A 27,535-nucleotide genomic window follows, 5' to 3' on the forward strand; every position below is an offset into this window, starting at 1 on the left:
TTGTATGTACAACTGTACTTTTGAATGTATATGACGATAAACTTGAACTTATTGAGTTAAGCATGGCTTTGACATCCCAGCAGCTCCAGCCAGATATTTGTTCCACAAACTCGGAGGGGCAACCGAAAACCTTCCTGCCCAGTAGACCTGACAGACTGCGTGGCTGGGCGCAGCAGCAGGAATGAGGTTTAGCTTGGGTGTGTGCAGAGTTGTGGAGGCTGGAGAGATACTGCAAACTGTCACCACATCTATTTCCTCCTTCTCTCGCACTCCAACTCTATCCCCCTCCAATTAGCAGTGAAATACAACTTTAGTGATTCGCGAGCTGCACTGAACGTCCACAAAGGCCGGTTTGTCCAAAGGTCATCTGCCTCCGTCTGTCGGGACCGTCCGACCGCCCTACAGCCCCTTTAATAGACTAGAATGGGGAAAGCATAGGGGGGGTGAACTAAATGCCAAACCAAAATGCTGAGCATGCAAACAACTCACACATCAACGGACCTCACCCCAGACTTTAACCAAAAACACAATCACTTCATGGCTTGTTTGCTGGGATGCATGACAGAAACAGTTTGGCATAATAGAAGGAATTATCCAAAGAAAATATGGCAAATAGTCAGATGTTGACAGAGCGTTACAATAAATAAAATAATAATTACAAGATAAGCGAAAGACATTGGAAGCGTGTGTACAAATGTTTACAGTGGTTTATCTGTTTATCTCTGACTCATAACACAACCCTGTTTTCAGTCTGGGAGACCAAGAGTACCCCCCCCCCCCCCCCCTTGACATGAAACTGAGATGTTTTGCAGCTGTTCAGTGAGGGACAAAATGTAACCAGAAGGATGTTGATTTTCAAGCACAAAGTCTTAAACACATCGTTTTGTGGAACTTTATAGCTCATTTCTGGACACTTATTAAAGAAGGTGTAACATTGTTTTGGTTATACATATATGTGTCTGTCCTAATATTTCAGGCTGTTTAGACTATTCTGGGGTGTTGCATATACAGGCTGTCTATTCATAGACACATATACTACTCTGCTGTCAAGCTGTCTGACAACAGATTACCAGAACGTTTCTGTTGAGATTCAAGGTGAAAAAAATACGCAACAATTTTTAGCATGAGGATAATTAACTTTTAAATAATTTAACAAAAAAAGCCATTAGAAAAACACGAAATCGTTCTAAATCCCCTTTCATCATTTAAAAATATATATATATTCTTACAAAGGTACTCACATTAGAGTTGAGTTTAGTCCACGCGCCTCTTGTGTAGCCGCTCACGAGCCATGATGAACACCAATCAAGGCGATGAAATCCACCTGACGGGCGTCTGTATGAAACGATAAGTGAAATAAATGCGACTGTATATTCTCAGAATGAACGGTGTTCATGCTGACTAACGCCAGCTGGATTTTGACTCGGAAATGCGCGAGACTTTCCGGAGTCTCCAGCTGGCACGGAGTGAGGAGAGAGGGGAGGTGCACGTGTGTAGCAGCGAAGGAATCAAGGCAGCAGAACCAATCTTATCTTCATATCAACCTCGAAATGCTCATAAAATCACATACAAAGCAAATCAATAGATCTGCAGGCTGCATCTGCCAGCTTCTAGAAGTGATCCTGATTAGGGAAATGCTCAAAGGTTTGATGGAATAGAATAATCCAAAAAAAGCAACTACCCCTGGATTAAAATGTGTGACATATAATGCAGTTATGTTTTATTTCTCCTTTTGATTCATTGTTTCAAATCATCTTATTAAAGCTACTGTATTATAGTGTTTTAGACCAAATTCTGATGAACAATGCCCCAGTGTCCTCATGAAGCTCCATGTAGCTGTGTACCATAACATGCACGCCATTTACTGTAAATGGTCCATTTCATTTGATTTGGCTGCATCGCAGCAGTTTTATTTTTATGGACGAACCAGACTCTTTAAATAGCAGCACTCAAGCTTTGAAATAAGGCCCCATGTTGTTATTTAATGCAGTTTAAATGTTCAACCTTTGTCCAGTATGAAACAAAAATGAGTATCAAAAGAAAACATTGTATTGGCCTGGAGCAATTTGGAGAAGAGGTGTCTTTGAAGCTCATTTCTAAACTGGACTTTCATTCTTAAAGGTTCTCTCTTTCAAAATTCAGAGCATTATTTTAGCAAAAGAAAACGATTCGCTATTTAAAGATAAAGTGGCGTAATGTGGCGTAATGTCTACCTGACAAGAAGTCGCTCTCCCTTTGTGGTTCCACCTGAGGTAAAGACTCTTTGTCAGCACTTTTGCTGCTGTTTGCGCTGTTAGCACCGTTAGCTCCAAGCCACCTGCTCAGCCGTCCCCATGTTGAGAGCTGTGTGGAGGCGATCCCTTCAAATATAGATATGCTCTGAATTTTGAATTCAGCACCTTTAAGGACAACCTGTTCAATATTGTGCAATCAGTCATTTTTTGGTTATGTAATACCTACGCCATATCTCATTATTACCAGAACTGTCATGTGCACACAGATGATTGTCTTAGTAGTCATGATGACTCATTCTGAGTGGAAATGTGGATGTTTCACAATGGCACATTTGGCCTAATGATAAAACCACAAGCCCTGTGGAAACAAAACTGAACTGCTGGTCCACACGAATGTGGGACAATGGAATTAATCTCTTAGTTCATAAAATACAGACCACATGTTTGTCCCATTTATTCTGATCAAAAATGTGTGGGCATGTTTTGCTGTTCACCATTTGCCACCTCAAGACTCTTGAGGTTAACCTTAAAGAGGTGAGATGGTTCATTTTTAACAAGTGAAAGCGTCTGCATATGGGAAAACTGACACTGCTTTATGAAGATAAAGTCTCATTTGAATAACTGCCTCCCCTTCAGAGCATATCCATATGCATGAGACTCTGAGCCTAATTGCTGCTAATTCCTACGAAATTGATTGTGATTTATTCACATCTCACAGAGATGCACAAGCTGTGTGTGCTGTGTGAATGAAGTCTAATAGATTGAATTCCCCACAATCACCTGAATCAGTTTTGATCAGTTTGAATACATCAGATGTGCTTTCAAACACACAATTAAAGGATGTTATCACTCTAGGGGTGGGAATGTTGTCGGCCCACCACCATGGTTCAGACTGAGATAGTGCAACACATATTGAATGGATTTCAATAGAGTTCACACATTCATGTCCCCAAAGGATGAATTTAACAACATTAGTGACCTTAACTTTGCATTTAGCACCATCATCGGGTCAAACGTGCGCTTGGTTTATGACCAAATACCTGCAAAACTAATAACATTCCCATTTCCTCAGGCGTACTTTGCTAACCGTCTGAATTAATTATAACTGCTTATAATTGAAACATTTTGCTCAAAAGCACCGCTCAGTTTAACTGCAGCCTCACAGACTTTGCTAGAATGGCCGTGGTAGTAAGGCTCCCCCCCGGCCTTTGCGGAGCTTTATAGTGAGTTTCAGCTCATTGTTTAGATTTCAGACCCGCAACTTTACTGCATTGGTTCACTCTCACCACATTAAAAAGCCAGATACTTCCCTCAGCAGATGGTAGAGACCAAAAAAGAGCTAAAAGAGAGTGAATGTTGGAATTATATTCGCCAGGTTGACACCATGTTACCGACCTGGCAAATATAGTGTTGGATGGATAAATTAGTAACAAGTACTCTATATTAAGAGCGAGGACATGTCAATGTTTAGTTCACAACTTGTTCCCGCTGCCCGCAAAGGGGCAAAAAACTAAATCAGTTCTTGCAGTGCAACACTCACCTTTTAAACTAGGAATTTTGTAACACTAGTCTCTTTTTGCTTTTACTTACTTTCAGTCCCTTTTTCCTTCAACATTTGAAGACATGCACCCTCATACATTATGGAATCTAATTAATTACAACACACAACACAGGCCTGCAGGCTTTTTCTGTCATCTCAAAAATAAAAATGAAAGGTGTGCATAAGCACTTCATGAGGTAAAACATATTTTTGTCATACTGTAATTTGATATCCTTGTAGAAAAGCAAAGCTCATTAAAAAAATAAGAAGAAAAAAATTGTCTGCACGCTGCTTCCATCTGTAACTTTCTTAATGAGTCGATATATGGATGATCACCTTGGAGTGTTTATACGGATTTCGACAGCAAACAGAGGCTTAGCTCTCTTAACTGCTGAATGAGAATCTGTACATAAGTAGTGAAAGGAAGACAGACTGTTGCATTTATTTTCCAAATCTAACAGCAGCAACCGAGTTCATTACACTGCCATTAGTTCAGTCAGTGACCGAGATAATGTCCTCCAATGAGAGTGTGCGCAAGGGAGGACAAACTCTTTTCCAGCACTGCGGTCGTTGACTTTGAGACAGACTGTAATTAATAGCGCTCTGTCCTCTTCTGTGTTATTAGCACAGCTGACCTTTGAATGCATCAGATGAGTGAAGCAACACATCTGGTAAAGCTGCAGTGTTTGGGGAGAGGAGAGGTGAAGGGAATATTAAACAGAGATTGTCAGAGAGAGTAAATTTCCCAGATTATTGCAGGACTTTTCACTATTGATGCATTGATGGATGGTACTTCAATACCCAGATTTTTCTTGAATATCTATATTCTAAATATTAGGATATTAAACATTTTTTATATTTAATGTCTCTGAAAACGATTACATAAGACTTCATCCAAAAAGTATCACCGAAGTAGAACTTTTTTTTAAATGTGAGGATTATTAGAAGATTTAACTAATGACCTCTCTGTCAATGTCCAACCCTGTCTGGATTACAGTTGCATATTCAAACAGTTTAAAACACGTGACTAATGTTGTAAATTGAAAAACAAACAAAAAATTTTTATAAAATTTTGCATTTTATAAAAAAAATATCATCTTTTGGCTTAGAATGACTACAAAATTGAAACAAAACTAAAACGCAACCAAAGAACCTGGTTAGGTTTAGGCAACAAAACCTCAACTTGGTTTTGTTTAGGCAGTACTTGGTTCACACTGGACACAAACAGCAGGCTCAGTCCTGTTTGTTTACCCTGCTTCCACCGCAACCTCCTCCCTGTGCAGACTTACGGATTTGAAAGTTATTTGTGATATGTCAAAAACAAACGTGATCCACAACGAACTAAGTTTCCCTCACAACATGATACACAACGCAGTTTTGCTGTATGGGAACGTCATTTTTATGAGACAGGGCTAATTTTCTACTAAAGGGCCCAATTTTATGTGAGTCGAAAACAACTTCTATTAAGAGTGATGATCGGAAACACGAATTGATTCCAGTCTGGAAGCCTTTTCCTTGGAAAATCTGTTTTCATCCATTGCTTGACTCTTGTGCCAGTAGTCTTGTAATCACATCAGCGTGTCTACGCTGGCCCGTGTGCAAAGATTAGAACACAGAGTTAACAGATTTGTGAGGGAGGGGAAAAGATGGACCAGGCGAGCTTAATCGATGTTGCCTGCCAGAGATTTCAGATTTATCCAAAACGTCGCTCACATGCTGCCATGCCATTTCCAGACAGTCTTTAGCAAAGCCCCAACTGGGAAGTTATCCAAATATTTCCCAATGAGTCAGATCAGGTCCGAACACTCACTCTAAATCCTAATTTTATTTTTCAATTGGGCTCCTTTAATTGTTTTGCTGCTTTGAATTTTCTGCCTCTCAAAGAGAACTTTTCCGCTATCGCAAGTCAAAACCACATTGTTTATCATAGAAGGAACGAATCAATAAAGGAGGGCAAAGCCAAACTGAATGAGAAACATGAGAACACACTGTGCTCCCTCAGGCAAATCCAAAGACAAAACTCATTCGTTTACGCCAAAAGGAAACTTTAATTGTGAATATAGAAAAGACGACGCTTACTTACTTGTAACACTTGGAGATTTAATTGTTTCCTAATGGCTGGTAACAGCTGGAGAGGACAGCTTAAATGATGGCAGACCGCGGGCAAACAGAAGGGAGCGTTTGGATTTTTAAGTTTTTGGCAATTCTCTTCCTTCGAAGGCACAGTAGCTGTCTGAAGTCTGAGTAATTTGTGTTTCAGCTTCGAAGACTTAGTCAGAATTTAACTGAAATGAAACAGCTGGTGTTACAATCATAAAGTAAATATTCTGCATGTAGTAAGCAATTATGCAAAGATTTTCGACAAATCTTGTCCTTGGTAATGGTGCTGTTGTTATGAATTCCACAGACCTAGAGATGATGTCGGACAGCACAGCTCACTTCTGAATTCCCAAACAAGTGGGCCGGACCCTAAAGCTCTGCGGACTCGCCCCCCACCTTTAAACCTCAATCTGACTTTCATACTCTACTGATTAAAACACCATTAAAAGCTGACTGCCGCTTGGTACTGAAGAAATCAGTTTTATCTCCTCCTGCCTTGGCTGTGGTCCCCGCTGCGCTGAAGGATGCAGTTGAAATACAAAGCATCTGAGAGAGCTGTCAAGCAAAAAGCATGGCTGTCCGCAAACTCTCCAGCTTTTGATTTCCTTTTATTCCGATTTTCTTTGCCTGCACAGAGGCAGTAATGTAACCAACAGATGAACAGATACAATTGGCCTATTATGTTTGAAAAAGTACTTGATCCTATTATATTACACCCCATGATTCATAAAGTTGGTGGGGGTGGTAAGATGTAATTCAATTTGCAAGAGCCAGATAATTGGCTTCAGTTTAACAATAATAGTAAAAACCTGAGGCCGTCTTCAGGAGTGGACGTTTGTTCACCAATGAAAAACACTGTAAAGATATTACAGATAATGAGCTCCTAGTGAAATTCTAATCTTTAAACTATAACAGTGTCTGTTATATTGGCTTGGAAAACGAAACAGACGAAAAAAGGGGAGTTGAGTTGAGTCGAACCATGCAGTGGAATTGAGGCTGAAGTTATCGACCAATGAACACACTGGAGCATTTAGCAGATAAAGAGACAGATATTTTTCTCAGGGGACCAAAAGCTGTAAAAGAATACTGGACCTGCGTTCATCAGGTGGACACACATATATATGACTCAAAACAAAACGCACGATGCTTCAAGATGTTCTAGATAAAATTAAGACAAGCAATCCATTAGGTCCACTCAGGACCTTTCCAGGATTAATTCAGCATGAAAGTCTATTTTCATGTAGCTGAGTCAAGGGCTAAAATCTAATTAATGTGAGTGAGTAATATCAAGATAAACAAAAATGTTAGATGTGTTGATGTTTAATGTGTTCAATTATTAGAATGAATGAGAAATTGTCAGTGTCTACGTAGCTTATGTATCTCCCACAATGTTGTACTGTGGAAACCTCTTTCTTTCTCTCTTCCTATATCTATACCCCTCTCTTCACATCTGACCCATGAGCCTCAGTGGAAACGATGCCGCTCCCTGCGGACCACCACGGCTGAAGATAGCACGTGCACACGCACACACACACGCACACACACACACACTAGGAAATTCTCAGCTCCATTTTATTCATTCAACTCCTACTCGTTTCTCTGGAAAAGATAAGTACAGCAACAGAGGCTGTGGAGTAATTTGGTCCTCATACCACCGCACACACATCTACACACACAGACATGAAAGCAGTGTTAACATCTGACCTTGTCCCAGAGCATTCTCCAACATGAATTTTTAACATGCGCCCTCTTCGCCCAGACCTAAATACCCCCTTCAGATAACTTGCAAAAATATTCATCACGTTGTCATACAGTTGCCTCAAGCCAAAATACGGGATGGGTTCCTCATGCTGTGTTTCCCAGAGTATTGATCAAAACTGTCAAATTCTCCGGCTGCATGCCAGTTCTTGTTGGAATGAAAAATATCACTGAAAAAAAGCAGGGGACATTCATATGCACCAGTCTAAGGATGCCAATTTTTTTGTATTTAATGTGTTTTGTGCATGTTTGTAAGCATTTGCAAAAGGTATGTGACAGAGGTAGAAAAGCTAATATTGAAGCTACACTAACACCAGCACCTCAGCAACAGGTTGACACTGGCCAGGCTATGACAGCAGTGACAAAATCCCATCTAATTGAAGGATGCTTGTCAAACCTCAAACTACAAACTGATATCAGGAGGAAAATTGCCTATAGCCATTCTCAGTCTGCTCTCCACCTGTCTCTTCCCCCAGCAGCACACTCGCTGTCTGCGGATATAGACAAGCCTCTTATTCAACTAGTGTATTGTAGATCAAAGTACGCACAACACACCCTTGAAAGATGTCAACTAATGAAACTGGCTTGACAGTGGGTCTCCCCTCCCAGTCCTCTGCTATAGGACTGCACAGATCATCCTGGTGACCTATAGCTGCTGTCTGCCCTTCTTTTGTCTGTCCTGTTGTTGTCTGTCATGCACAGCTGCTACACATTGAAAAGGAGGTAAAAGGAGTGTAATAGAATCTAACAGCAATTACACCAGTAGTGCTCTGAATTCACAGGTTTCCAATGAACTGTGATTGCATGGCTCTATTTTTCTAATCTATCTCTTTGTAAATGCCATGTGTGCACACATGCCCTACTGAAAATTGCTTCCAATAAATTAGAATATGAAGTCAAGGTTCAAAAAACACATAATGAAATGACTTTATTGAAATAAAATTGCTAAAATAAAATAAAAGCAACAAATATACCATAAAAAGTTTATAAACCATAGAAAATACGTGAAAATAGATGAACAAATCTTAAATCACAAGACACTGATGATACAATATCATGAATTCCAATAAATAGAGGCTCTTCTGTCAATCATGTCTGCATTTAAACTGAGATTATGTAAAAAGAAAGAAAGGAAATGGTGACACTGTGTGGTTGTGTTATGAAAGTGAAGGTTGTGGACTGTAGTATAACTAGTGGTGGAAGTAGTATTCAGAGTGAAGCATTCAAGTAAAAGTCCTAAATTCAGAAGTTTACATGAGTTAAAATACAGAAGTACTAGCCGCAAAACGTACAGCTAGTACTTCTGTAAGTATTTTAAGTATTAAAAAGTAGCTCTTAACTCAGCTCATTAATCTGCCTCTTTATATTATTGACCATACAGTATGTTCATGACACTTTCTAATTTGGCACTATTTATAAAGGGTTTGTAAAATACACTTAATGGCTTTAGTAATGGTTAATAAATGACGTACTAATGCTTCATAGATCCGTTATGGGCTCTTAATAAGAAGAACTTTTGGCTTTTCAGGATGTAGAAAATTCTCCTCCAGCATGACACTTTGCTCTGTAATTTCTCAATTTTTGAGAAGGTTAATTCATTAATAAATGGTCACGGATTTTTCAATTTCTAAAAGTTGTCAGTGACAGTTGGTCAGTCACCTGCAATTATAGATAGTATGAAATTCTTCATAAAGGCTTCTTTTGATAATCCATCAAGTCTGTAGCTATAAATGTTAATAGGTTAATAATTCTTTTGATGTTGTTCCAGATGTTGTGGTGTAAAAGCTGACTATGGATCAGTAATTAGGCAACTGTTTACTTACAAGTTCATCATATAAGGTCTGATATGTGAATGCTGCGTTCAATGCTTGTTTCTGCTGCCCCCAGGTGGCCAAACAATTCAGCTATTGCAGGTTTAGAAACTAAAAACCTAAAAAAGGGACAAAGCAAAATGTTCTGCTGGAGGAGAATCTTCCACAACCTGGCAACCCAAAAGTTATTCTTATTAATGACACCTGATCTATAAAGCATTAGCAATTGATTTATCATCCATTAATAAAGCCATTAGACACAGCTTAAATGTAGTAATGAGTACAAATGTATACTTAAAATGTAAATACTCGAGTAGTTTACAAGGAGCTACATTTTTTTACCTGGGGAAATGCACTTAATTGCTTTCCACCAATGTGTAGAACATATTTGGTTTAGATGCTTCAGTCTCTGGTCATAAAGTAATTAAGATCCCTCTTATTGCACCATGTTGCCCAGGAGACAGCAGCCTTTCTGGCCTTTTAACAAGGACATGATCTACCACTATTACAAACCTATTACTGATGCCACATTTTGCCAAATTAATGGTAAGTGGGATGCAAAATGTCCTGCAATTCATTCTCATTTGAAGTATTTTTACACAAGCCACACACAGATGTTTTATGTTTTTTTTAATTAAGTTACACGGATAATGTTGTATAAATGGCAACGGGCGAGAGCTGTGCAAGCCATTGAGAGGTAGACATACAGCTGGTTATCGGAAGGTTGCAATATGCCACAGTTTGAGATGTAAAACAACGATGCTGAAAATGAAACTGTACGAGCTGTCAAATTTACAGCGTGAGCAGGTGCTTCAGCAAAACACGATGACAGACAATCAGTGCACGGTGGTGCAGTCTTTTCACAGAGCTATAAAGGAGTATGAATGTTTGAACAAGTGTTGGGCTCCGTCACAGATTTGGTCTTTTGTTATGATGTTCAAATTTTGGAAATGTTTCATGACAAATGATTAAAGATAACATAACATACTATTTTTAAGTTTCTTCTGGAATTTCTTTAATTTCCTTTCAAAGGTAACCCCATTGAGGAAAGGGTAATGAGAGATGGCAAAAGCTGTGACAAAGCAGGGGCCTCCTTTTCTCCTCAGTTAGTAGAACATAATATCGCATTAATGCAACAGTTACAATGATTCTGGGCAGTAAAACTTCACTCTTGAATAGTTATTTTGTTCCTTTAAAGATTTGCCCCAACAATATACCCAGCAGCAGCATGTCCGTCTGGGCTTCTCTCATAGATGTGGATTAAAATAAGTCGGCTGGATGAAACCACTGGACATGAAGGGATGCAACAGCCCTCCAGTGGATGAAAGCGGAACACCACCAGCCGTGTGGAAGATCACATTACCAGAGCTGAAGCTGGGGAAAGTTTGGTGGAAGCTGGCGGGGCTTGCCCCACAGGTGGGAGGGTTTGGACTGACCAGGGAGTTGGAGCCAGGCTGCAAGGTGCTGTCCGCCCCGGGGTTCTGCTTTTTCCATTTGGTCCTCCTGTTCTGGAACCAGATTTTCACCTGGGTTTCAGTCAGACTCAAGGACAAGGCCAGGTTTAGTCTCTCGCACACAGACAGGTACCGAGTTGAGCGGAACTTGTTTTCCAGAGACACCAGTTGCTCGTAAGTGAACGCTGTTCTGGCGCGCCGTGGTTTAGCGCAGGCCTGGTCCGGGCGCCGCCGCTTATGCGGGGAGGGATCCTGGGTGGCTGCTGCCTCTCCCTCATCCTGCTCCCCGGTGAGACATGGCTCTGTTTCAGTCGGTGGGGAAAGCAGAAGGGGGTCAGCAACAACCGCATGATGCATGGAGGATGCAAAGGGTTCATCTCCTGTCTCTTCCTCTGTAAATAATAAAAAAAGAGTTAGTGCACATCCTGCAAAACCTCTGCAGCAAATTTAGCATATAACGGATAGTGTAAGGAGTTGCTAGATTATTAATATGAATTATTGTTCCAGTCGTTGGGGCAAGTAAGCCCTATCCATCTTCAAGTAATGTGCAAAATCTTTTTTGAGGGTGGAAACATTTAGTTATTTAGTGACAATAATGTTGGACGTCAAGACCTGGCGTCCCTGGTGGTTCTTCAAAATATAACTTAATTAGTTGACTGTATTTTTAATTAAGGTGATTGACACGATTCAATAAGAATCTCAAAAAATTAGAGGGTCTGTGTTTTGAGTTATAAGCTGGTTTAATGGGCTAAATTGGCCATGGTGCTGAAGGGACAGCTCCTGATAAGACAGAAGCCACGTGTCAAACGTCAAAGCTGAAGGCCCACACCTAAGAAATGAATCTCCATTGTGCAAAGGCGTTCCACTTTGTCCTGCTTTAACCGCAGTTTAAATACCAAACACAGAGGGCCTGAAGTTTACATCTGTAAAGCATTTGATGTGGATCATGAGGTCGCTGAAGCGTAACGGCGCAGATTCAGAGGAGAGGGGGAGACTTGGTCACTAATCCTTAAATAATTTATAAACCACACAGTGCCTCAAATGTCATGTTGCGGAAAGAAATCCCGTCCAAATCCAGCTCGGCCACCTCAACCGCGACGTGCTAATGGAGTTTCATATTTGCAGTTGGATCGATAAATGTCATCTATTTAAAGGGAAGTTTTAATCGAACGATATTTAGGATCAGACATGGATGGGGTGTGAAGTTTGTACCTGCAAGGTGCTGGAGGGAGATATGCAGGATGCAGTAATGGGATATCGATCACAGCGCGCAGAGGCATCCTCAATGGGACGATTTAAACAATTATCTAGCCTGCCTGTCCCAGTGCCAATCACACGCTGGGGCTCTGGGAGCAAGCCTTTGTGGCTTCCTTGAAAGGAAACGCAGCCTTGGAAATTAAGGGAAGGTCACACAGAGATGACAATAAATCTGATAGAAAATAGCGTCTCACTTGCTGGTGTTTAGTCTAGACCCAAAGCAAAAAAAGTTTTTTTAATCGTAATAATACTAAGGATGTATTGTATGCATGCTCTTCTTTTAAAGTCTTTGTAGATATGACAGTATATGGTTCCGTATTTGTGATAAGGCTGTATGTTTTGAAATAACTGGCATATGCAAAAAAAATTACACGTAAACGTTTGATCTAGAGGAATAATCTAAAATTGTCTGTTTTCTCTACCTGCTTTCGTGCGTTCAACTCTGAAGTCTCCGTCTGCTGTGCTGTCCGACTCTAAACTTGTTCCCTCTTCGTGTGGCACAGGGAACTTCTCCGTGACGACGGAAAGTTCGCTTCCCCTTTTGCTGTTGAATTTGTTCGGATCCAATATATCAATAATAGAAAAGGAAATCTTATGACTGGACGTCATTGTCACTCCACAGTCCTCGGGGTCCAGCATCCTTTCTCGAGAAACACCTTTAAAAGGAGGAAACGGACTGGCGTGCGTAATTACGCGCGTGGAGTGGAACTTTTCATAGTTTAGCCTTCTTGTCTTCAAGCTTCATCAAACCGGATAAGTGGCGATGACCCCTCGGTGTGTGGACTTCGCTCCTCTGCTTCTGTCTGTCAGTCTTGCAGCGTGAATGAGATGACCGGAGCGCAGTCTTTAAACCGTCTGCCCCCCCCCCCAGTCCCACGTGACACAAACACTATTAGTGTTTCACACGACCACCTAATGGGCTTAAAGCATTCGTCGATAATCACCCATATAATTAAATTCAATAATCCACAACGTGAAAGTAAATTGGGCACAGATGGCACTTGATCCGTATCAAGGATCGCCCTGTCTTCCCAAATTGGACTCTTTAGGAGACGTTACTATCAGGGAGGAGATTGTCGTGTCCCTTTAGCTGAGGAAAACATTCTCTTAATCGAAACCAAAATGTTTCTGCTTATAAACTCAGAGAGCCTTGACTCTTATCAGTGAAAAAATATTACATCATTTTGAAATGCGAAACGTATTGAAATGCCGCTCTCTCAATTTAACGGTGTCAATATCGGAGGCATCAGCTATAAGCACAGATAAGAAGTCAATTATAACGTATCCCGGTGATATATAAGTGTTTATATACTAATCAGGAACACACCTATGATGAGAGTTCCGGATATAATGCAGATATTGTGTTTCAGTAACATTGAAAATGCTTCAGCAGCTTAAATTGGATTGATTTAAAAACTTGATATACTGAAGGTAACTTATGGTTATAGCATCCTCTTTCCTATAGCTTGTTTGCTTAGTGATAACTGCAGGTGTCTCCTGTTATACATGTTACATCTTTGTTACAGTTGTTTCATGAAACAGTGATGATAATATTTCCTGTAATGCATTTCCAGTACCGTTTTCACTACAACACTTTACAGCAACTTTAATTTAATGACTGAAAAAACAGAAAATGGTTTAGTTGCTTGCTTGAATTCATATAGTGACAAAATGACAGTAACTTACTTGCTTATGAGAGAAAATTTAATTAGTGTGTGTGTGTGTTGGATGGACTAAAAGGATCTGTGACAAATCTCTATTCTAGATGCTTATTTTAAGCATTTAAAGCTAAATTGCAGGCATAAAATGAATAAGGCAGATTGTTTTCTCACCTAAGGTGATAGATTTATATTCACAATCAATCGGCTCCCTCGTCTTTGCTATTAGTATTCAATATAAAGTGACACAGGGTTGTTTAAAGCTTGATGCCTGGTGATGGCTAAAATGGTGAAACCAGCGCAGGATCAATATTCTCAGCAGGTGTCCGATACAGATAAAACCTGATGGCTACAGCCAGTCATTTTGGAAACTGGAAGGCCAAACCAGCTAGTAAGAGAGCTTCCTATAACTCCTCAGCCTATAAACAACATTCATTTTGAGTGAATGCTTTTGCTATAATTTAATAATAGTCATTTGTATTTTTGTAGGAGAATATATTTCTTCTAAGCATAGCTGTGATTCGGTGATACTCTTTTAACATATTAACATATTTTACCATCTAAGCCTGTGAGGTCCACATTGTGTGTGGATGAGACAGATGCTGTTTCTCTGTCTGCAGTTCTGTCTGGTGGTAGTGACATGGGGGATCCGATCATGTTTACAAACTGTTAAAAGGTCTCTGAAATTCCTCCCTGCACAACTTCCTGTGTTACTTACATAGTTTAGGGTGATCACTCAGCTACATGGAGGTTTCATTGCTACCCAGTCATAGTCTGGTGCACAGGCATGGTCTGCAGTAGTTACATAGTCAAACATTTGTTAAAGCCGCCCCTACAGGGTGTCTGCGTGTCCGCATTTGCATGTGTATGGCACTTGCACGGCCATTACTGTAGACCCTCCATATGAATAGAGCCCACTGCACACTGGAGGTTTACAACTTCCTACGAGAAAGCCCAGTGGCTGGACATCTGTTTCTGTGGGTCAGTGGGACAAAGGGACGAGCCCCCCAGGGCAAAGGGGCCCTCAGGTAGACTTCAGAGAGCGGGAACAGCAGCGGGAACAGCAGTTGGCTCAGCTCCGAGTCTGTACGGGCCGGAGCAAGACTTCAGAGAGGATGAGCGTTCCTCCGCAGGGAGTCAGAGAGACACACTTCCATCCAAGACCCCCTTCAAGGGTCAATAAAGTCATCACTTCGCAGGGAGGCTGCCCCCAGTCTGCTAAACATCAGATAATTTGTCTAATGGCAGGAGCCGCATTATGAGTTGAGGTTTTAGTCAGAGACTGTAGTGTCTATTGTGTTCTCTAAAGTCCTCCCCAACTCTCTGTAAACAGGACTCAAACAAAGGCTCAGCGAGTGTCTGGAGAATCGCTGGGTGAGGCTGTTAGATCCTCCATGCCAGATTCCTAAACTTTGTAGTTGTTGTGGTTTCTAAGATACAGTCGCATCACTGAAGAGCGTACGAATAGTTTTGCATGTTTTGGGCCATAAATTTATATTTCTCATTATTATTCTGTTCCTAAAGAATACCAAACTAGATAGATTACCTTCCTCTTTGTCTGCATTAATTTCAGTACCATACAAGTACCAACTTGCAGAGACCTCTTTTATTTTAATTTTTTATTTTACCAAATCAACATCATCCCTTTTACAACATCCGCTCGCTTACTATGTATAATCTAGGGTTGATGATATCGTACAGTAGCTTTTTTTGGGCAAGTGATCAATGTGCCTTTGACAAAAAAACTAAGAATACTAAATGATAACTGATGCATTACAAATCATACAAAGCTTTAGTCTTTGCAGGTTTATTTTCATACTGTGCTTACATGAAATAAAGCTCATAACCTAAGGTATTACGTGGAAGATTTTCCACAAGGTTTGCTCATTTGACTGCTGTGTTTAACACCATATTTGAGCTACTATCTATGTTTTTACTTAGTGACTGCACTGAGTTGGCATTGATGTTTGCCACTGTAGATCAATACAGTACAACCTCCGTTAACCTGCATGAAGCTTCCCTTATTTGGCCAACTCTCCCGTCTGCACTGCATGCTTAGGGGTTTTGCCGCCCGGCCTCCTTTCAGTTAGACCCCGTGTTTGTTTGACTCTCTCTAACAACAAGGTCAGTGGCATTGCCCAGTAATTGTCCTAACGGCCTGTATACCTGTTGGGTGGAGGCGAGTAATGAGAGTTTTTCATTATGGGCGGAACGGGTGAGTGCGCCTGGCAGATGCTGACAGGCAGCAGATGTGTAAAGTTGAGGGTGATTTGTAAAGGGGTCAACTGCATCACAGAGGAGATGGAGGGTGATGTGGGCTGGGGGTAAATTATGCTGAGGGACACTGTCAGTCATACTGCGCCCCTGTCACAACAAGGTAAAGGTCAGTTCAAATGCTGATGTTGACAACTAACAACCGGCACACAGTGGTCATGTCGGCAAAGTGTGCAAACTTTCCAACACACATGGCCAGAGATGTTCAGTTCAAAGTGTATCTTCTAACGTCTTGTTCCATATAGCTGGATGTATATGTGCAAAAATAAAATCTTAATTTCTACCTGATTGTCAAGATGTTACTTAATATTTAATGTTTTTCCCGCATGTGTATTGTGCTCCTTTAAAACTAAAACTCAAAATACAGTCCTGTGAGAAACGGAAGGCAAAGCTGCAGTCATGTTCTGCTCCCATGTCATTGTTGTGTGGACTGCAAAAGGTAAACAGTGATTTGTGCTGTGTCGTATCTCATAAAAAACACACACACACACACATATGCATTAGTTTCCTTAGGCATTCACATGGCTTTGCAGGTAAACATGGATTCAGAAATCAATGGGAACCATGATCCTCAGTCGTGAGATAGCTGTGGGTGATGGACCAAATGATCAGAGCATTTGATCTGATTTCCATTCCTTAAGCTTGGGCTCACTTTTGATTGTATAACAGCAGAGAGCACTGATGAGATATTATAAAAAACACTAAATATGAATAATAAGGATTACACTGTGAAAAATACTCAGGTGACACAGTAGCATTTCTGCGTTCTGAGGGCACAAGGACTGGGTAAGACGCTAAGCTATCTCGGCCTAATGACCTGGCTAGACCTTAAGTTTTCCTGTAAATTAGGCTACACAGATATTTTGCCTGTCTTCTCCTCACAAAAATAGCAAAAGCAACCACAGGGAGGTGAGGGTAAAGGAGAGCGTCGATATTGTGAGAAACCAAGAGTAAACAGAGAGAAAGAGGTGCCGCTGCCTGTTTTCCACAGGGCTGAGGCCTGCTATGCTAGTAATGGCTCTGTGATCCCTGGCTTCTGCAGAGAGTGCACTGTCACTCAACGTGAGCATTGATTAGCCATTGTTCTGAGAAGGTCACATCATAATTCATTAACAATAATTAGTCCCGTAGTGCCACCTGCACTCCTTCTCTCGATTGCCCTGTTAAATTACGAGCAACCATCACGGTTCACGCGTGGAACAATGAAGATGTATCCGCAACGCAAAGGCAAGAGCTATTAGTTACATTATTTAAATGGACTCGTTTAAACCTGGGGAGCTGTCTTTATGAAGGGCAATTAGGCACTAACCATAATTGATAATTCGTGCTAATTACAATTAGGAAATATAAATAGTGGGTGTAGGATTAATCATCATTGTGGTTAGCGGTGGAGCCGCCACGGTGCAGGCTGGGTAGGTGTGATGGAAGGCAATGGATTATGCCCCATTCATCTCCATCTAGTGCAGAAACAGATTGTGTTTGTCCCTTTATATTTCTCCATTGACTATTATCTCTTTTTTGTTTCTGTGCCCTTGCCAAATGGTCCCCTCGGTTGTGAAACTGTGTGGCTGTAGTTAGTGAGCTGCAGAATGAGCACACAGTGGTAATGGAAGATGTTACTGGCAGGACTGGTATCTTTTCATCCTTCCCCAGCCTGAACATTTCTTCTTCTTTAGTTCTGCTTTGGTAAATTATCAGCATGAGTTTGGTAGTTTTGGTTTTAATGTACATATATATGTTATTCGTTTTTAATTTGTCAGAAAAAGCATTTTTCTAAAGCAATATCTATTTGAGTGAGGTGATTATACACACTTGCAATATATTTTATAGCAGACATTCTTAACAGAGGCTGTTATTTTTTCCTGTACATGTAAAATTTTCCAGAAGACCACTAAGTGTAACTCACAATATTTATTTTAACGATATTTGAATGCATGGCTTTCACTTTTGAATAAAGTAAGAGGTGCTAATGTAGATGTATGTCTTCAATATAGCATTCAGTAAAAAAGAGCCAGAAAGTCTCTGCTCATATATTTTTACCATGAACATACAGTGTGTTGACAGTATTCCCTGACTGTATTTTTAAGTACCTCTGGTAATTAGTGTTTTTATGTATTTCAGTTTCGCAATATAAAATCACCATTGTGTTCATGTTAGTTTACTACTTAATCTGTTTGTGAATACCCTCATGCGGTTCGTCGAGCACCAAGTCACATTTCTCATTACATTTTGGCCTTTCTCTTCTAATTAGATGAAGGTTCTCCCAAGGTCACCTCATCTGATCTTTGAACTTGGTATCTAGGCCACAGCGATGAAGACCCATAATCTAATCCAGCACATTCACTTTCTCTTCAGTGCACGATGGCGACATCATGTGACACAATACGATGTGACCCCTTCCCTCTCATGAAGAGACGTCTTGTTCGAATGCAGCTGTTACATTTAAACTACTATAATTTATGGTAAGAGCTAAGAGAGGACACCGTTTCAAGCCTCCCATGCACGAGAGAGAGTCTCCAATTGAAACAACTGCATTGATAAATCAACATACATCAATTGACTGACAGTGTCTTTGGTCTAAGAAGAGACAACAGTCTGATTTCAACACAAATACAAAGGCGTCTTAGCTGAGCAAACAAACGTATGGAAATGATCCGACCGGCCACCGTGGTGGGTATGTAGATGCAGATGTGCCCCCATTAGACTTTATTGCTTTATTCACCAGGGATTTGAATAAATCATTGGTGATTTATTTTTTTTAAAGAGGAAGACGGCAGGTCATTCTGCACCCGTCGTATGCAGATCCCAGCCTGCTCTGCTGCATGTGTATAACATGCAAGTCAAGGGTTTTGGTAAATGTGGTGAAACAAAAGGGACAAGGAATTATTTATGATAATGAGGAGCAGGTCCTACACAGTAAACATACACTACCCTCCACCCAGCAGACAAGCGACCACCTTTCCCTTGACCCTAGAGGTGTATTCATTACCATTTTGCCTCTATTATGTATAGTGCCTCTACTTGTTTTTATTAGTAATCTGCAGCTGTTTGGTATGATAAAAAAGGTATTAAATAGCAGACTATGAAATCAAAAAATCATGTAATTATATTAAAAAAAGATGATTTTATGGAGAGTCAGGGACATTCGGTTTTAATGTTGTTTTTTTCGGGTAAATATTAGTCCAAATGCTTCCTCTCTTCCTGTTTTTCACATCGTGGTCTTAAACCCCCAACTAACGGCAGGCGGCTGGTCGTAATTGCTACAGTGAGAGCTGGATCAGTGGAGCTGCTTTAATCAATAAAGTCTTCATCAGCCGTTTCCCCTGATGATTCTCCCTCATTTCTCCTTTAATTGTTCTTTTTCATCAAACAAGGTCTGTGCCGTGAGCATGTGTGTGGGTCTTTGTATGTTTGTGTGCTCCCAGGAGCTCGTGCTCCAGTCCTCCCTCTCAATGGACTGTGGCTAACAGATTGCTAATGGAAGTTGGGCTGAAAACAGCAGAGGGAACCTTTGCCTCCTATAACTAGAAAGTGACCTCCGTTGCTAGGAGGATTACTGTTGATCCAAGCTCAAGCTTCCCCAGAGCAGCCTCACTTCTGATACACGACCACCGACTCAAATAAAGACCTAAATATGTTGAGGCAACAGCTCAGCTGTCTTGTACTTTAACCCTGCACAATAAACAGGAATGTAGTTTCAGCCAACAGAGATCCGACATGCTCTTCATAAAGCCTCAGTTTATTGTTATTAGTTACAGCTATAGAGCATATATTTTATAAATGCACTGGCATATGTTGGCAGCAGTGAAGCGGATTCCTATTAATCTCCTAAAATGCTTTTAAACCATTTTTTCCTTAACAAAGCAACTCATATTCTAAGCATCACTGTCTTAATTAGTGCCTGATATTTCTGTTTGTCAGTTCAGTTTCTAAGCAAAGCGTCCCGTGAACACGTTGGTCAGTGTTCATAGTTGTCCTCTGCTGCTCTGTAACCTTCATCCTCAAGACCATTTTGGCCCATGACTGTCAAAGAATCGGAAATGATTGGGGTATAATTGTTTTCCTTTAGCACTTATTGCCCTTCTGTGCTAGTAAAACGGTGTGGGTCCTCTCCTCCCCCAGGGGGAGGAGTCGCTGGCTTTCATAAGGCGTCCGTCCTGCCTGTCTGGCTCTGCAGGCATCACTGCCCATGTGGAGCATCGAGCAGGCAAAGGACCAACTCTGGTGCAGAGGAAGAAAAAGGAGGAGATATTTTGGGTCTTTGAGATAAGTTCAGTTGTAACAACAAATGGCACATTCGCACCGCTTTGACTCATTTTCAGTTATTCTGACAGACACATCTGTACCATTTTTATATGAAAAATTAGAGTCACTGTAGTTCATTCAATTTTGACTAATATAAAATTAAATCCAGAAATGTTGATCCTGGCTTTTAAAAAAGGTTAAAGAGTTTACAGCTTTTCAGAAGTCAATGCACATTAAGCATTGTTCACTAAATGCTCAAAATTACCTCATGTAAAACCATCAATAATTCTGGCAAGTTGAACTGGGGGTCATCTGCCAGGGAGGGAGGGAGGGAGGGGGGGATGTGGGTCATTAACGGCTCTAAATAAGATATGACTACATTCCCTGAAATTAAAACGAACTGCCATCCCTTTAACCTCATTGATTTTACACTTGCAGCAGAGAGTAGGGAATAAAGCACCAGGAAGAGCCACTGCCGAAATATTTTGATTTCACTCTGCATTCCCAAATTATACTAAATGCACAATAGCCAACCTCTGAGAAAGGAGGAAACTTATTATAATTGTGGTAAAATTATGTCTCCTCATTGAAAATGCATCCATAACACCAAAATAAATTCCCGAAATACAGATTCTCATTTAACAATATAGACCCACATGAGTGTCCATCACTGATAAAATGATTTCCTGTCTTATATTATCCAATATTCTCCCTAAATAAACAATAATTATAAGGGAAACTACTTCATTGAGTTTTACTCTTTCTTTTAATCTCCACAATTCAACCGAGTTAGAATTAACTGTGGTATTGTATACAAATTAATACTTGTGTAAAACCTGAATAATTGTAGATCTAGAATAACTCTTGATGAGATGCTACACATTACATTTGAGCACACATAGTGATAGGATTAATGCTGCAGTGGCTTTCTGCCATAACAATAAATACGGTCTTGATGAATATGTCCTGTATTATGATTTATGGAAGCTTTAGGGTTGTTGACTTACAGGGCTTTATTGAGAAAATGAGATTTGAGTTGTCTAACAGCCGGGCCACTCATCTCCTCAGTAAACTGCCGTAGATTGTGCCGCTGTGGGTTTTATCGACATATCCCATTACTGAAGTCTTCACATTTTATGACTATTTCCATAAATTCTCCCTGGGACAATCTCCACTCTCTGTGAGGCTGATGGAAAGATCATCTCGGGGGGCTGTCGTTTGACGCTCCAGCACCCTCGCGCATACACATTTATATATACACGCACACACACACACCCACACACATTCATCTATATACACTATGAGCTGTGTGCCTCTCTCTATCTCTCTATCCCCCCACACCCCCCCCCGCGCTCAGTGATGGAAATGATTCGGATTCTTCCCAGACATCAAGGGAGAGAGGACGCAGAGTGTTGAATGAGTTTACAGATGATGAGAGTCTTAGTTCAGGTCAATCTGTATTTACAGCTCAATCACTTAACAGAGCACAGGCCTCTCTATTAGACCTCTATCTATCTGGCTGGGTGACAGTCAGCAGCAAATAGGGCCGCATAAGGGACACGGAGGGCAACTGATAAGACCTCCGGGACACAGAGAGCACTCTCAGGGGGGTTCACTTCATTTTCATCCCATCCCCACTTAACTAATAATGCATTTGTGGCAACATCAAGTTATCCATCAATTATAGGCCACGCCCTTAATTACAGAGGATAGGTTCGTATGGGGAAATTGGCTGTAACCAGTTTCTACCAGTAGTTTCCTTTTTAAAGTCTAGAGGGAATCATTGTATTTTGGTTTGCATACAGAAAAAATCTGCCAAATGTAATTCCCGCTTGGTCCAGTTTGTCTCGGTTAAAGCAGCATTACAGAATGCTGAATCATACTTTTCTGCACATATGGTGAGATGTTTTAATGGTTTCATACAAACCCCATTAAAATTAATGCAGCATAAATTTAAAACATTTATAAATACACGCATGAGGGCCACAAAGGACAATTCAGTCCAGATACTTTAAAGTGTTTATTCATCCAAATTATAAAAAATAAACAAAGCTATTTTACCTCTAATTGTATCCGTGGAGATAGTTTTCATTTAGTTTGGTCTATCACTGAGATGTCTGCCTCCATACAAAGGAGGTGTTGAATTCAGGCAGTCAGGCTCACAGCATTGAAAATTATTTTATTTCAAATTGGGCCAGAGGCAATTTCCAAGATATTTATCTCAAAACCGGGACAAACAAAACCATCTGTGTGGTTAGATACCAGTCGAGGTAAGTGAGATGATCAATGGTTTGCAGCCTGGAGTACTGTGATGTGCCATGTTGTGTGAACCAAAACGTATTTTTGACGAAGGTTTTAAGCAGGGGTTGAAAAGAGTACTAGAATATTATACCCAAGTAAAAGTACTTTTACTTTAAAGAATTTGTACTTAAATACAAGTAAAATAACCTAAAAGGTAGGTCAGTTAAATTGTTCAGAAAAAGGTTTGGGGGAGGGGGGTCGACCTATTAAAGTAATGAATGCTACAAAATATTAGGCCGACTCACCTGTCTTAACATCATTCTGTGAGTCTTCAGTACCGCTTTGAGATCAGTTCCGGGTTCAACTTCTCTGCTCGTTCATTCTCAAAGCATAGATAACCAGTAGGCCTAAAGTTGGCGTCTATGTCCCAGTACAACCAGTCCACTCGGCGTTTCTGTCCCAATGCTCTCACTATTTTCAGCAGAAAGAGACTCAGCAGTCACATTGTCAAAACAATGCAATGGGTCTTCACACACCTCACTGAAGGTGAAAGTTCTACAGTGAGCGTGTTAGCCTTCAGCATGTTAGCCAGACCCAGCATGCCATGCACCTGGTACCTGTCACTCAACGCCGTATATATATATATATGGTGGCATATCATTTGATTAAACTCTGATTTGAACTTCTATTCAAGTTCTTGTTTTGGATTATGAAACAGGGAAGAGTGTGTTCTTTAATGTCATCTGAGCAATTTCAGACTTAGATGGGCCTAAATAAATAAACTCAACGCCTCAATTACAATTTCTAATTATTTATCCTGTTATTTGAATAGCCCACTTTTCTTTTGCATCATATAAGTCCCATTATTTATCCAGTGGAGTGAGCTACTGTCTGGTGATATTTTCTGTGTCAGAAGAGGGAGCAGTTACCTCAGAGATCTCTCCCTGAACATTGATCAGAGGAGTTCCTCTGGAGGTCTGTACATGTGTTTTGTGATTATTAATAAATAACATAAATAATTAAATGATGAATAGTATAAGGTTAATTCAATCATATTTTCATGCTTGTGACATCCGGTGGAGCAACGTGACACACCAAAATACTTCATAAAAAACTTTTATTTTACAATAAGAACACAAAAACTCACTTAAAAACTTCTAAGGGAGAGTCACTGTGTAACATAACTAAAGTCTGGAGGTGCAGTTTGTGGGGTACATGATGATTTCTGGACTGAACATTGAACTCATCACCTCGGCACATATAGCAGAAAAATGCTGCCACCTGCTGGTTCTGCACTGTAATGAGGCACTACGGAGTGTGCTGGCTACAGTGTTTGCCCACAAATTACATATTACACGATGGGCTTTATTGTTTTGGTCACTGGATTTAGCCTTTATATGTCATAAAACTCTCCAACTCAAATGTTGCTAGAACGTGTACTGTAAATCGTGTACTTGTGTGTGTGTGTGGCACATGGGAGGCTGCTGCCTTTATTAAGTATGAGTGTTATTGGCAGCACAGTGTGTTCCCTGGAGCCAGTGAAAGGTGTTGTGCAATAGTCCGTGAAATGATTAGTGACCCTGACAAGGACTATTAGAAGATGAGCCTCTGATCGAAAGGTCAGGAAGGGGTTATTAAAGGATATACTGTAGACATACACACACATATATACTCCCTGTCACCTGTCACCTAAACATTAGCAGTGTTATTCTGGGTTATTCATTTCAGCAGGTAGATGAAGGAAGGTTAACTGCCATATTGTTGTCAAAGATCCGCGCGCACACGCACACACACACACACACACACACACACACACACACACACAGCTGCCATTCTGAAGTCAGAGCCATGCAGCTCCTCGCCCAGCTTCTTCTATCTTCTCCCACGAAGGCTCTGCTCTGGTTCAAAGCCATGGGGAGTGTCGACTACATATCCCTGACAGCTGCCTCTCGGCCAGGGTGTTGAATAATCATCGCTGGGCTTATTGGTTTGGTTATGGCTTCTCAAATTCCCTGTCCTTCTGCCAGATAGGCATCTCTGTCTTTTTACTGGAACACAGTGCAATAGAATGGCATTTCAGGAAGGGTATGTAATACCCCTAGCGGTAAATAGATTGTGTTTCTGTGTACATTAACAATGCAGTTGAAGGCAATTTGTAATGTGTTTTTTATGATTTATTCAAAGCCAGATGCAAAAGCTTTGGTTCACTGCATAAAATAGTTATTTACTACCTTACCCAAACCATGTTTATGCCCTGCTGTGTTTTTCAACACTGCTCTGCTCTCTCAATTACCTCCAGTGTGTACAGTGATCCTGCAGGGGCAGAACAGGAATTTAAAAGCCAAACCATTGCACAGCCTTTTCAAGTCAATGGTGCAACCACTTTGCTCAGTGAAAGCAAATCTTGGGAGATTACCTGCAGCTCAGGGGGATTTGGGATGGACTGACATGTATCTATTTGCCTATTTTCTGAACTGTCCAAATAGAAATCCGGTGGGGAAACAGTTCAGTTTGAGGTCCTGTTGTTCCAGTACCGTTTGTGTACATAATGTAAACAGGCAGAAGGAACATGTGGTCCCTGCAGACTCTCTCTCTCTCTCTTGTGTAAATGATGCACTTGCCACTTGTGTGTTTGTGTAGTCTGTCCTCGTTCCAGGTCTCCATGGTGGAGAGGAGGTCATGTGGCTCAGGGTTAATCGGTGTAGTTTACGATATCTCTATAATATCACCATCCTGATTTGTTTTGTCTATTCTGTACACACGTCATCTATTGCAGTTTCTTCATTCTTTTTTCCCAACAAAGGTTTGTTGAGTTGAAATTGCCTCATATAAGGACTGCATGAATGGCGGGATGGACAGCCATAAACTGAGCTTAAATCCCAAAATTGAAGGAGAATGTAACACTCACAATATTTCATGTGGTTCGTGTGCATGGCTTAGTGGGAAAACTGTTTTCCACATTAACATTTGTACATTTCTTTGAGCAAAACCCATCTGTCGATTGATGTTTCCCAGACTCATCTACAAAAACTTGCACAAGACAAAGAAAACTCAACAGGTTTTGTTATCGTAGAGGAGCTCGCATGGAGTTCAGGTTTACTCAACTTTTTCTGACAAGGGTGAGTTGAATAAGTTGGCCAGTTCGAGACAGTGGCGTTCACTTCAGCGCTGAAGGTTAAACGATGAGTCAGCATTTATCTGATGCAAAGAAACAGCAGGCCTGGTTTTTAACAATCTTATAAAACCCTGTCATTAACATGTGGAGTAGAAGTAACATGCTGCCAGTTACATGCATAACTTATTTGAACAGTTAAATATTATATTATATAATATCAGCGTGATTTATAAATCATTTCCTGTATCGACTGCCAAATTTTTGTTTAACCAACATCACCCGGAGCAGACGCTGTGGCACACAATGAAGAGGAGTAACATGAATACAAGCAAACTAGCAAAGTCAATTTCCTACTTGCCCCGAAGACATATCAGCTCTGTGTGAGCAAAAAATTTCACAACTAAAACAACACCAACTAAAGAGAAAACTGCCATTGAGAATACGCCCAACTTAGATTTTTATTTTTGATATTTCCAGTTCCTGCTGTCACATAAGATTCAGCTGTACTCTGGATGATACACATCAGCAAAGTTCTGTGCATGTCATCACCAAAACACACATATCAGTAAATGGCGGTCGGTGTGAACTCCAAACATCCTCGGGCGCTTACACTGCTGCCTTGCTCATGGTTTCTCACATGCTGTCCTCTCCTGCACAAAGAGTGTTTTCCTTCCTTTAGATTTATAATTGAACAAAGATTACCTTAATAAATAAATCTTATGAGAATTCTTGCACAGTTGACTTGTCTGCTGTGTCCTCCTCCCCATCCCTTCCAGATAAGTGCTGGCTTCCTGTGTTGTTAGGCCAGCCTTCCAGGCAAGCAGCCACAGAGTCCTAGTCCAGTCTGCCAATGAGACTGAACACACGCACATGAAACAGAGAAAATGTGGAGAGTGGGGAATGTTAAAAAGACAGAAAGTGAAAACATGATGATTTTGTTTTCTGGCCCCGTCATCATCACAAAATACATTTCTTCGCCACATTTGTTTTAATCGTCACTCAATCCCTTCACTACTCAACAATTTGCACAAAAATAGAGATGCTAAGGAGACTCAAAAGGTTGGTCTGTCTCACTTCTCTGTGTGAGTTATTTTGGGCCCATTTAGATGGATGCTTTCTGTGCCTTTAAAGTCTTTATTCTGTCTGAATTGTTTTGTGTTTTGGATGGCGTCAATCCAACTCCTTGTGCAGGTAGAAAATTAGAATCAATAACTAAATTGTGATAATGACAATCCTGTGGTTGTAGTGAACAAATACACACCGTGGTAGAACCAGATTCTGTTTTTCGATGGCAGTTATGGCAGCCTGCCCAAAGTGGATTGTGTGCACACAAGCTACTAGAACAACACTCACACAGTGTCAGGCGATCACGCATAAATGATATGGAAACAGGATCTTCTATGTATGTAATGTCATACTGTCACAGCACAGGATATTAACACAGTTAACATTCCCAGAGGCAGGAACATAGTCGCCAACCCTGTCAGCCTACTGGTCAACCTCTACAGAATCAAGCTTTGCATATACTCACGCTTGGCGCTGTAGCACGAGCCTCCAAAGACGGCGCACGATCTCCGAGCATGAATGGAGGCCTTTATACTCTATGCGCTGCATTATTCTCAGAGACGCCAGAGGCCATACAACCAAAACTGTGAAGAACCAAAAAGACAACTTCCATCACCGTTTTCAGTGAGGTTTTAAACAGCTTGACTGTCTTCATTCCTTGACCGGGTTATACCAAGGTGTGAATCGTCCTGTTCTCATAACGTAACTCATCCCTGTGACCCCTCCAGCTCAACACCCATTTTGCCCTCCCTTCACCCCTCCTCCAACAGCAAACCTCAACTC

The 27,535-nt window shown here is 40.8% G+C and overlaps 2 protein-coding genes across 2 annotated transcripts in view; both read right to left on the reverse strand.

The window, feature by feature from the left end:
* Positions 1–1,450, reverse strand: part of LOC116378331 (carbohydrate sulfotransferase 15-like) — an 18,477-nt gene extending 17,027 nt beyond the window's left edge. Inside the window, exon 1 of the mRNA XM_031840204.1 lies at positions 1,242–1,450. The gene's annotated coding sequence lies outside the window, so the exon portion shown is untranslated. The remainder of the gene's footprint in view (positions 1–1,241) is intronic.
* A 9,240-nt stretch (positions 1,451–10,690) lies between these two features.
* On the reverse strand, positions 10,691–12,793 carry nkx1.2la (NK1 transcription factor related 2-like,a). The gene is made up of 2 exons (XM_031840213.1): positions 12,577–12,793; positions 10,691–11,289 (listed from the first exon to the last, which is right to left on the reverse strand). Exons 1-2 carry the CDS (start codon positions 12,791–12,793, stop codon positions 10,691–10,693), a joined length of 816 nt encoding a protein of 271 aa, XP_031696073.1.
* Between the last annotated feature and the right edge of the window lie 14,742 nt (positions 12,794–27,535).

This window comes from Anarrhichthys ocellatus, unplaced genomic scaffold, assembly GCF_004355925.1.
Source record: "Anarrhichthys ocellatus isolate YVR2014 unplaced genomic scaffold, GSC_Weel_1.0 scaffold3, whole genome shotgun sequence".
NCBI lineage: Eukaryota > Metazoa > Chordata > Actinopteri > Perciformes > Anarhichadidae > Anarrhichthys > Anarrhichthys ocellatus.